This window comes from Pezoporus occidentalis, unplaced genomic scaffold (assembly GCF_034315485.1).
Source record: "Pezoporus occidentalis ecotype Australia unplaced genomic scaffold, CSIRO_AGI_Poc_V1 ctg86, whole genome shotgun sequence".
NCBI lineage: Eukaryota > Metazoa > Chordata > Aves > Psittaciformes > Psittacidae > Pezoporus > Pezoporus occidentalis.
This window is the reverse complement of record NW_026916220.1, coordinates 1,494,106-1,506,850: the sequence shown is the minus strand read 5'-3', so window position 1 is coordinate 1,506,850 and position 12,745 is coordinate 1,494,106. Positions and strand designations below refer to the sequence as shown.

The 12,745-nt window shown below is 38.0% G+C and overlaps 1 protein-coding gene across 4 annotated transcripts in view; it reads left to right on the top strand.

Annotated features, from left to right (window-relative positions):
• The window catches only part of SNCAIP (synuclein alpha interacting protein), an 85,446-nt gene that overhangs the window by 37,461 nt on the left and 35,240 nt on the right, over positions 1-12,745 (top strand). For all 4 annotated transcript variants that reach the window (XM_062604525.1, XM_062604524.1, XM_062604526.1 and 1 more), the window contains one exon: positions 3,827-3,899. In XM_062604525.1, coding sequence (XP_062460509.1) covers positions 3,827-3,899 — 73 coding nt within the window. The remainder of the gene's footprint in view (positions 1-3,826; positions 3,900-12,745) is intronic.

The window sequence follows — 12,745 nt, the reverse complement described above, 5'->3', positions numbered from 1 at the left end:
GATTTGTCAGGAACGATTTGCCATTTGTGAAGCCATGTTGGCTGTCTCAATCATTTGTCATGGTCTGACTGGGCACTGAGGTAAGGATGACTGGTTTGTAGTTCCCAGGTCCTCCTCTTTACCCTTGTTAAAAATTGATGTGATACTTACTTTTCTCCAGCCACTGGAGACTTGACCTCACTGCCATGACTTTTCAATATATGATTGAGAATGGCTCAGCAACCACCCCTACCAATTCCCTCAGGGCCCTGAAATGCAAATGAGATGCTTATTTGGAAATTAAGATGGTACTCTGCCAATATCCACAGTATATTTGACTGTGGTTGACACATCAGAATAGGTTTCTGGGACTCCTGTTTACATTAAACAAAAATAACATTCTGTCTGCAATGAAGCAATGACATTAAGCAACCAAGCTGTATATTTTCATTTATTTCTTCATGAATAACTACTCACAGAAAGGAAGAAAAAAATTGCAACATATAAGTTGCGTTAAATGGTAGATACACTACTAAAAGTTTAAAACATCCTGCTTTTCCCCTTAAATTTATTCCTGCCTATAAGTTGCACGCTATTGTTAAGGTTACCTGAAGGTTTCCTAATCCTTTAATTAAAATTCTATTGGCAGGTTTTGCAAATTTAAGCTATTTTATTTCTTTGTTTACTGAAATAATGCCAAATGCCCTGGTCATAATCAGAGCTCCTGGTGCTAGTTATTTATAAACTGTTTGGGGTTGAGTGTGTATATTATTGTTCTGATCATTCAAATAGTTCTGCATGAATAAAAGCCTGGCTCAGTGGTGCCAGTGGAGGAGTGGGCCTGATCTGAAAGCTTGTGAAATGTGAGTGCAGTAAGTTAATTCAAACATAATTAAGCAGCTACTGATTTTTTTAAGTATTTTGAAACAGCTTGAAAACTTCTTCAAGTCAACCTTTGTCTCACAGAGCAGGTATGAACTATGTATGGTCAGGAGTATGGCTGATGATCTGGCCTTCCATTTACTTGGCACAGGGCACCTCCCGAGCCTGCTGTCATCCTTCCTTGGCAGTGGAAGGAGCTGGGTCACTCCTCAGGCTTTTACAGTTGAACAAGCAACACACAGTTAAAGAAAATTGGGAATATCTTGCATTTGCATAGAATACTTATTGCTGTTTTTTATTTCTTGCTTGCTGTTGATCCTGTTCTTCCATGTTACAAGGATCTTAAGGGATTTACTGAAATTCACTATTTCAGGTTGGACATAGAAAAAAACCTCAAACCTTTAACATTCATTATCCTGGGAAGAAGCCAGGGAAGAAGCTTTTAATTTTGTTACTGAATTTAGCCATCAACCGCAACACACTTGATTAAATACAAAAGATCACAGTAAGCATTGACTATGGAAGCGACCTCATGTGCCTAGCTCTCACATTGTCATGCCTTTGGGCATGGCCCTTGGCTCTGGTTGATTTGGTTATTCTAATGGTGAAATGTAAGAAATTGCATTTATTTTTGTATGTAGAGTAGTTCAAAATTAATAAATGAAGAGTGGGAAATAATCTATTTTAAATGCCACTGAATAAGCATTAGTTCTAAAATTCTGTTCCAGGGAAGGGTTGCAATCTCAATCCCTTTGCAATACCTCTGATAACGTTAAAATTTTTTGTTGAAGAAAAGCTAACAAATGTTACTAATTATCAGAGCTGGAGATAAGTGTGTGAGAGAAAGTAGTTCTAGAGGGAAGAGCTGGCAATGGATTGTGCTTATGGTTGGGAGAAGTCCACTTTAAAGAGCAATTTTAGTTGCTTCCTGGATCAAAAGCCAGTTCTCCACATCTTGACCACAAAACACAGATGGCAGAATTGTAAATGCACCGACTGACGGAGGTGAGTGGGAGGAAGTCTGTTAATGAAATCAAACCAATATGATTAAAATGCATAATGAAACTTATAACATTTAATAGATTTTTGGTGGTCGGAGGTGGTAACTGGATACATTTTAGTGCAGTGTCGAAACAGAAAGAAAATCTGTTCTTCCAGGAAAGAATAGCAAAAAAGACAAAAAGAAAAATGGTTTTCTGTTTTTTGAGGTTGCCTGACAAAACACATAGCAGTGGAATACAAAAGGCCTCATTCTAATTGAATTACAAACTGTGTAATAGTTTAAACTGCACCAGCTGGTCTTATGAAGCTACCATATTCCTTGGAGACATGTTCCTTGGATTCTCTTAAGAATCTTACTAGACTAGCTCAACATTGCCTTCTGAGTCTTTGTGCTGAAATAGCAAGATGTATAGCTTAAAGCTCAATCATTATTAAACAATAACCAAAGTGAAGCACAGCACATGGTGTTTGTGCATGTGTACGTTTAACTCATATTAATTTGTATTTCGTAGCATCTTTCTCACTGTCTTTGTTCTCGTGCTTTTTGTTGTTTTAGGCTGTCACATCCTGCAGCCACAACCTTAGTAGACTACCTGTTATTTAATGGGATTGGAATCAGTGGATAGTTCTGTGGTGTGCCGCTACCCATTTTAATTAATAAGTTTAGTATTGATCCTGGGAATACTTATGAAAGATTCTTGTTGTAGTTAAGCTTTCTCAATACATCCCTGAAGCCAGCCAACAAGGGAAAAAGTGGGAGGTTTTTGAGGCTTAATAAAATAACTACAATTGATTGAGCAACAGTCTTAAACTTGTGCTGGAGAAGTAAATTACTTCTGCAGTTGGTCACAGGAGGTTAACTTCAGCTTGTTTTGAAGTAGATTGCCAATTGTGATCAGAAGCACATCAAACTCAGAATGACAAACTGTCAGCAAAAAGCAGGAAAATGCATGACCATTTATTTTTTGTATGGAAAGCTTATGTGGTTTTCTACGTAGTTGTTTTGCTTCGTTGATCAATAGCATACCAGCTAAAAATATCTGTTTCTTTGAAAACATATGGTGTTTATATATTCCTTAAAAATTTTCAGTTGTGCTAACCCTAAATGCAGTTTTGTGTTTCCAAAATACTGGTTTTAATAGGGTTTTTTTGAATATGAGCAAAGCCATTGATCTTTCACAGGCATAATGATTTTCATTTGTTTAAGTAAAGATTCCTGTAACATTTAAGCATTTGATTAAGGAAGGCTTGCTATTAAGTAGCTTAATTTCTGTATGTCAGAATGTGTAGCTTTATAGCGCTGAATCATGTGTCTTACCAAGAATATTCCACAAGTTTATAAGAAAAAGATTTCTCTTTAGTAAGATACATACATCATCCCCATTTTTTTTCCTTTTTATTCAGAGAATAATATACTGATTAATATCAGGCATATCCCATCACATCAAAGTAATAATGCAAGTGTGTTTTAATAAAGCCTAGGTTAGAGAAATGAGCCTGTCATCTAATATGTGTATGTACATGGATACCCCTCTGAAATCAGATCTCTACAAATACAAAATATTGTCTAAATATAATGCAAATATCCTGCATTATTTCTACATATTGATTTGGGAAAGCTTGACATTTACTATGAAGTCTAGATCTATTCTCACCTTCATGGTATCTTGCATCCCATGGAAAGGATGAAGATATAAAATGTGTTTGTGATTTGAATCATGGTGATCAACAGGAAGGAGAAGATTGAGGTGGGGAGACAATTTGCTGTAGCTTTGTGAGTCTGTTTGACATCCCTCAAAGTGGGTGACAAAAGCAGATGTCATCTACTTTTCTTGCACAGCCTGAGAAGACCATCAGTCTGTTGGAAGTACCCCTGGGTTGGTAGATGTAGGCTGTGAGCACAACATTACTTTTTTATCTTTTTTAATTAATTACTTCATATGCATTTTTGCCTTTTTTACAGTATTCTGTAACTTCTCTCAAGACCATTCCAGAATTGTGTAGAAGGTGTGATTCACAAAATGAAGACAGATCAGGTATGATGCCCACTTCTGTCCACACATAGTTTTCTAGGCTGCTTTGTATCGTGTACTACTTGGCAACAATAGCTTCTTGGCAGTGTTCTGTTGTTTTGTTTTCTCTCATTTTTGTACAGCTTTCTGGAAACATGACTTTTTTTTTTTTCTCCCCCCCCCCCCCCCCCCCCCCCAACAGATGTTAGTTCATTAGAAGGAAAAAAAGTTCAAAAAAAGGATTTGGCTGTATACAGATAAATGTAGGGCTTCATCTCAGCAGCTCCAAACCACAGTATATGCAACAATTTACTTGAAAACCCGAGAAACCATTGGTGACAAGATGTAATAATGTAGGCGCCAATGAAAAAATGTTGGATACATTTACTACCCATATGGCCATGACCAGTTTGAGGGATGATGTTTTGCCAGAGTCTGAAACTGTATCAAGGATGCTACATGATAGAATCTACTCTAAGGCGCACTGTAATAGTTAAGATTAAAGCTGAGTTTTTTAGTTTAATAGTGTAAACTAAATGAAGAATCATGGCATATATACGAGAACCAGCTGGAGACCTCCCCCCTCCCCCGACAAAAAGTGCATTTAGTGTTGGTTTTCACTCTTTAAATCAGATTAGTCCGCTTTTGTTTTTCTCTTTTTGATGGAGTGGAAATGAATTGGTGAGAGGAGCATTTTTGTTGAGCTATGAAAAGTTTATTGCGTTTTCTGATGTTTTAATTGATCTTCCATTAATGTTGTTTCATCAAACACTTTTATAACAGAAATGCAAGACCTGGAATTTATGGGATGGTAGAAAGCTTTAAGACCTGTGATATACTTTGGGAACTTTTATTTCTCTATTTCCTTTCAGAGAGTTCTAAATGCCAAGGTGTGTAACTAAGTCAAAAGCTTCTGGGAGCTACTTCTTCTACAGAGTCATTAAAGGCCAGGTCATCACAACTGTGTGCCACTGCCCTTGGCAATAAAAAGAAGCAAAGCTCCCTTTAACATACCTGTTTGCCATGTTACTGCCCACTTATGGCACAGCAGTGATAGCATGTGCAGTATTATCTGCTGCAGGCGGATGCAAGGAAGAAGCAGAAAGGGAGAGGACCCCTGATTCACCCCTCTCAATTTAGAATCAGAATCATAGAACAGTTAGGGTTGGAAAGGACCTTAATATCATCTAGTTCCAACCCCCCTGCCATGGACACCTCACACTAAACCATGTCACCCAAGGCTCTGTCCAGCCCAGCCTTCAACACCACCAGGGATGGAGCATTTACCACTTCTTCGGGAAACCTGTTCCAGTGCCTCACCACCCTCACAGTAAAGAACTTCTTACTTATATCTAATCTAAACTTCCCCTGCCTAAGTTTTAACCCTATCATCACTACAGTCCCTCGTCTCATTCTACCATTTCATGTCTCATTCTACTGCAGTCTTCCCCCTGTCCTCCACCACCCTTCCCTCCATATTCACAGAATCATAGAATTATAGAATAGGGTTGGAAGAGCCTTAAGATCATCTAGTTTCAACCCCCCTCCCATGGACAGGGATACCTCACACTAGACCATGTCGCTCAAGACTCCATCCAACCTGGCCTTGAACGCTGCCAGGGATGGTGCATTTTTAGGTTTTCCTGCCTAAATTTGCACTGTCACTTCCCTATATTGGACAGCACTGGCCAGTGATCTGTACCAGTGGGAAGGTCATGTGGTTCCTTCCTCACCCTTTTGCAAGATGTGTATGGAAGTCATGCAGTCATTACAATCTCAGTCCTGACTCCTTTGCGTTCTTCCTTGGATTTAGGGAATTCTGACTCAGGAAAATTCTAAGGGACCTTTGGAGCCAAAGTAGCCCCAGATGACAAGGTAAAAAATACATGAAATTGGAGAAAAGCTACAGGGCACATCCTGGTTTACACACAACTAAAACGTGATTAAGGGTAGTTGTTCTCTCTACCATCATGCTTCAAAAGAATTATCTTCTTAGCTAGTGTATTAACCACTAAGGTCAGCATTGTTCATCTTCAAAGATAGAAAATTAGAGTGTAGTTTAAAAATAGATCTGAGTAATTTTTCTGAAATGAAGTGTTAGCCAGCCTGTCCATTAGTTTCCAGCATTAACTAATGTAGAATGATGAACTGAAACAGAAATCGGGCCTTTATGCTTTTGTTATTAAGCATGAAATTGGTTGCTTGCTTTCTGGGCAGATTTTATAAGGCCCCATGAGCAAATGGTGCAAGACATCTGTGTTCAAAAAGCTTCACTGAGCCATATAGCTGTTGAAGTATATTCTGTGACCTATGATGACTTTTGGTTGTCATTAAATGTATGTCTCAAATGAGGACAACATCCTATTCTAAATCTTTATTCAAAGGTTGGTAAAAGGAAGGAAGTTCATTTTTAATCTCCAGCAGTTATCCTTCTGCACTCTATTCATTCCCAAAATAGCTGTCATTCACAGAATTATTCAGATTTGTTTCCTATTTGAGAAAAAGGAATAAATCAGTGAATATGAAATTGAACACACTTTCTGTCTAAAGTTCTTTTTAGTTTTTTAGCTATAAGAAAAATTAAGGCAAAATTTGGTCTGGAAGCAGTGTTAAATGGCATAAATTTCACTGTTGTGCTCCAAATACCTCACAGGTAAATATGTCTGAAACAGTGCAGTATTTATTGATTGAATACTGAAGAATTTTCTTAGAAAAAAAACAATTAGTATCATCGCAGTGACACTTGTGATGCTTGTGTATAAGCTCCTCTTCTACCTTATTTTCGCATCCTGCCTCTTCCTGTTTTGCACATTTTGTGCTAGAATGACCTCTTCTGATTTTTCAGTAGAACTTTACTTAGTACTTCCCTTTCACATCATTAGATCAGTCTGGACAATGGGACGCACAATTTATTTATTTTGATATTTTCTTTTCCTCTTCTATATTCTCTACGTTAGAAATGACAGCTTTTGTGTTGTTCTTCCTCATCCCTAGGTAAAAAAAAATAATTAGTTCACTGAGTCTTGTATTAATGTTTGAATTTCCTGGAAAGTGTACTGTTACTTAAAAAGATGAATTATTATTTACCTTGTTTATCCTTTCTTTCTTCTTTAGAGTAGCTTCTAATTCTACTTAAATGGGAGTAAACCTTCTTTGTTCTTACCTGTGCAGGGTTCTTTAATTCTTATGCAACAGAGCTTACATTGAAGAACCTAAAATTTTTCTGGAAGTTATTCCTATATTAAAACTGTAAAACAGTGCCACCTTCAGTTAAAATGGTTAAATATTATTTCAGTGATATTAATAGTAAATAGATATTCAGAACTGGTTTTGATTATGCTTTTATATGAAAGGCACATCCCTTCCTCCATCGCTTGAAGCCCCAATATTGCTGCCAGTGTTGGGGATAAATTTACGTTAATAGCTGTGATGAATTTTCTAAAAGTTTCCCTAGTGTAGACAACAGCTCAGTGTCCATATACAAAGTCAGAATCACAGTGCTCTAAATGGACCTGGAATGAGTACAAGTCTTAATTGATTCAAGAGTCTGTGCTGAAGTCATATCACAGGGAAGAAGCTCAAGAATTTCTTTCACAGGACAGTAACACTCTGAATGTGAAACTTTTCAGGCCCCTAAATGATTATCTAGTACGTGAGCAATACAGTCAAATACTGCATTTAAAAAAATATTTAATAGGTATAGGTAGTTGTCAATGAAAATTGCAAGCTTCCTTAATGATGATGATGGAAAGTGAAGAAAACTCCACAAGTGAATTTTTAAAGCAAGGAGGAAGAGTTTTAGGTAAAAGAAAATCATTTGAATGCATTTGGCCTTTGCAGCAACGGAGTCAACCTAGCAGAGTTTGTTCTCATTTATATAATTGTAGAATCCGAGAATGGTTTGCATTGGAACGGACTTTCAAAGATCATCTAGTTCAACCCCCCCTTCCATGGGCAAGGACATCTTTCACTAGACCATGTTGCTTCAAGCCCCATCCCGCCTGGCCTTGACCACTGCCAGGGATGGGACAGCTACAGCTTCTCTGAGCAATGTGTTCCGTTGTCACATCACCCTCATTGTAAAGGTACAAGACCTTGCACTTGGCTTTGTTGAACTTCATAAGGTTCACACAAGCCCAGTCCTCAAGCCTGCACAGGGTCCCTCTGGATCCTTTCCCTCAAGCAGGCCAGCTGCACCACTCAACTTGGTGTCTTCTGCTGATTTGCTTAGGATGCACTCAATTATGCCGTCAGTGTCATTAATAAAGTCATTGAGCAGTACCAGTCCCAGCACAACCCCTGACACAACAAGTGAGGAACACCAGTTGTTATTAATCTCCATTTGGACATTGAGATGTTGACTGCAACTCTTTTGGGCGTGACTATCCATCAAACCTATCTCTTCACATCAGGGGTAAGAATGTTGTTGGGGACTGTGTCAGATGCCTTACAGAAGCTGATAGTTTACATCAGTAGCTCTTTTCTTGTCCACTAATGCAGTTGCTCTAACATAGAAGGTCACTAAGATTAGTCAGGCATGATTTTCCTTTGGTAAAGCTTTGTTGGCTGCTCCTGCTCATCTCTCATCCATATAACTGTGATTCAACTCACAGAGGTTCATGGAATATTGAAAAATCTATTAGGCATGATGAACTCATCACATCAGTAGGTAGTCTTACCATAGCCTGTGGGCTTACAAGAGCTCATGTAGTGCAGTGTTCTCCATTATTCAGTTTTACCATGGTTACTGATTGCACAAGTATGAAAAAAAAGTTTGAAATGCAGAGAGTTTAGAGATAGCACAGCCTGGATGCAGGTCAGGCCATTAGGTGTCATTGATGAATGTTTGGATAAAAGGAAGGCATACAGTTTTTCCCCTCGACAGTCTTTCAGTGCAGTTTACTATAAGATACTGCTCTGGACCATCCTGAGAAGGAACAGAGGCAGCAAGCTGAAAAGGCTCAAGAGGTTCATTGAGGGATGTAGCATAGTAACGGGGATCACTGGTTGCCCCCTATGGAAGAACAGGAGTGAATTGATGCTGTTTTTCATTCCTGTTAGACTGGTGTGTAGGGTGTAAAGTGATCTAGTAAAGCAACATGGACTTACCTGCCAGTTTATCTGCCAATGACTCAGATCTTTACATCCAGTTTCCTGCTTGCCAACACCACTGCCTGTTGTATGTCCCAGCTGTTCAACAGCAACATTTGTCATTACAAAACACTGGTCAAAGCATAAACCTAAATGAGTCTGTAGTGATGGAGATAGAAATACACTGTTACGAGTTTGACCATTTCCTCAGGCAGTCAGTGCTCTTTGAATGTGAGCCATTCTGGGTTCATGAAGATCTGGCATAGCAACATCTACAAATACCACTCTGCAGTATGTTCAGTTCATTTTGTAATGATAGTGATGTGTGATATGCAGCCTTTTGCCACCTCCTATTTGTGTTACCAGTGCTGTAAACTTCATGAAAACATCATTTAAAGAATGTTACTGTACCCATATGCCAGGGAGATAGGCTCTTGTATGCACACCAGCAATGAATTTCAGTGGTAATTTCCTTATAAAGCTAAAGTAAAAGCTGAATTTTTTGTTATTTTTGTTATACTCAGGACAATTTAAAAGTATTCTGGTGTTTGGCATTAGGTTTTAAGTATCACAGAAACTGCCTGTCACAAGGGTAAAGTTTCATCTGTGCGTGAGGTAGCCTTGTGGTTGGACAAAACTCATATAGTTACCCTATAATTCTACAGATGCTTATGTAAGAGATACAATTCCCCCTCTTGCTTCCCTCTGCCCTAGATACAGAGATGATGTTGAAAAATGCTCTGAAGTCAACAGATGCTTCCAATTGGAAACATGTTATAAGGATTTTATTTTTTTTTTTAGAAACTTCAAGGTAAAGATGGATTCCTAAAATAAAATCTAATGAAGTGGATAAATTGCAAGAGAAGTTACTCCCTGATTGTGCCCTTTTCTTATTATTAACCCCCAGTAGTTTTAGGAGACACCTGTAAATAAATAAACAAATACAAAAACTAAAAACAATCATTCAGGCCTCTTTATTCACCTTTTGCCTTTTCTCATCTTCAAGGAGAGCATAGAGCACAATTTATGGTGAAGAACAACCTTTTCAAATTTGACACAGGTTTTCATCAGATACTATTTTCTTTTGTTCAAAGGAAATGGTTTAGCACCTCTGGTCTATAAAGCCGCACAATCCTTCTTTACTGATACGAATGAAGAAGTCTCTTAAGTTTTTATGTTCCTCTCTCATTTTACTTCAATGTCACTGTCCAAATCTCCATATTAGTGCATAAAAGTTAAACACATAATTTTGACACCCTAGTTGGCAAAAAACATTGTCATCACTTTTTTTACATTTGAGATATCGGTACACAGAAAAGATGTGGCTTATCCAAGATTATACCAGAGTTATTTGTCAGACTCTGGAATCAGGATAGCTGCTCTGCATTCTAGTTACCTTCCTTAAACTAAGACAATCCTTTACTGTTGTTTGTAAAAGAATCAAAACAGCACTTGTTTGACCCAGATGTTTAATGGCCTCTGCCCAAGTTCATAAGTATGGAGAGATGAGCAAGAGGTTTTTCCTGTGGAGCAGCTGCTCACATGACTCCTGCTGCGCTGGTGCTTTGTTGCATAGGCAGCACTTGATTTGCTTCTTCAGGAAACAAGCGTCTGAAAAGAGAGTAGAAGAGATTCAACTCATGCCTTTATCCAGTCTGGCCTATGATTTCAATGCTCTCTAGGCAGCAACCATTTTGTTATTGCTTAAGCACTGATGCAGCCTGTACAGCAACCAAGTAGAAAACAGCACAAAGAAGGATTGTGTCTAGCAGTCTAATTTGCTTTCTTCCCTACTGCTGTGTGGTTAAATGCCATATTCTAATAATTTATTAGATGCAGTGTAAATTCGTCACCCCAGTTAAGTGAAGAATATGTCTTTTAAGTCAGTAAAAATATTGCTAACCATTCTCTGTATTCTACTTTGTTTTCTGGAAAAACAATGTTTGTAAAGGGGGGTTGGGAACAAAAACAGCGAAAAATGTGGAAGTACCTTACTGTGCTCTAACTGTAATGAAAGAAAAGAGAAATACATGACTTCACAATGATCCAAGACAGATTTGTAACAAATGCCATTCCTTCTTCACAGTATCCAATTTTACAATTTTGTCATCAGTGATTTATGTAAATATGTATTATTAAGGTTAGAAAGTGGAGAAAGCCAAGCAACAAAATAAATGTAAGCCTAAATAAAGTGACAACAAACAAAATGTTGATGCCTTTTCCTCTGTCTAGACCCCTGTGTTGAAAGCAGTGTTTTCATAAAACTCAGACAGAATTCATTTCCATACTGAGTGCTTAATAGTTCCTGTCAGAGCAAAACAGCTGGGAAACATGTGGTATCCATTTCCCTGTATCACTTGGAAAAAATTTCACATGTAAATAAAACCAACATAAAAGTGTAGGCCTTTGAACCTAGAATCTTATACAATACATGAATAGGTCAGTACAGTGTGTTCTTTGTATTGGCCCACTAAGTTACATGCCTTTTAATTATTTTTATTTTTATTTCTTCTTCGGAAATGTATTCTTAAGTGTTTCCAAAAGCATTAAGGTAATTTTCAGACATCTGTAACTACTAAGCCATACTAATCCTTTACTTCAGACATTAATGTTGCACTGAAAGTGTATATATGTTTCCTTAGGAAGGTGTTCATGGCAAATTGTGTGTTTTGACCACAAATTAGATCCCACTGATATGCACTTAGCATATGTAATACATCTGCTTTGTTTAAACAGTATTCTTGACTTTTAGAATGCATTAACTCTTAGTGTACCTTGAAAGGGCATAGAAACTGCCTAAAGGCTTTAGTGGTTTTAATGCTGTCCCTCAACCAAAAAAAAGACAAAATAAGGAAAACTGTGTCAGAGTTCTGGGTCTGTGTGAAAGAGTGCAAGTTCTGTAGGATTAAGTTCAAGTTCAGTAGGATTAAGAGTTCAGGTGTCTTGAGCTCCCTTTCTCATCTGCTAATCAGATTCATTGGTCAAACTCCAGATCCTGCAGTGCACTGAAATAATGGTCTGGAATGCCCAGAGCTATGTATGTGTGTGGGGAGTGCGTGTGTGTGTACAGGTTATATATATATATAAGAGATGGAAAGCTTGGCAGAGAAGGCCAGCATAGAGAGAAATGGAAAAGGAAGCATCATGCCTGAATAAGTAGGGTTAATTTTCAGATCAGAGACTCACAGAATCGTTTAGATTGGCAGACAGCTTGAGATTATGTAGTTCAAAAGCCTTCCTTAAGCAGAGTCAGCTGGAGCAGGTTAAGTTTAGGGCTGTCCAGTTGGATTTTGAGTATCTCCGCAAATGGAAACTCTGTATGAATTTCTCTGCGTAACTTGTGCTAGTGTTTGACCAGCCTCACAGTAAAAAAAACATTTTCTTGTGTTCAGGATGGATTTTTGTGGGTTTCACTTTGAGCCCATTGTCTCTTCTCTTGTCAGTGGGCATTGTGGAGAAGAGTCTCACTCCCCCTTCTTCCCTGCTTCCCATCATGTAATTATATTCAAAGATAAGTTTCCTTCTGACCATTCTCCAGTGGACAAGACCACTGTAAACACCACTAAGCTCTTATTGATGACCATTACATGATTAGAACTACTTTATTTGTAATTGATTACAATGCATGCCCTGTTTGAAGAAAGTTTCTTCTCTGGAGTCTCAAATTCTTCATTTGTTTTGATAGAGATGCTGTTAAAGCTGCTTAGATATGAATGTGGCATTTCATCATTAAATTCTTGTTTCCAGTGTTTGGCCAAGTATATCTTTAAAGCATGCTG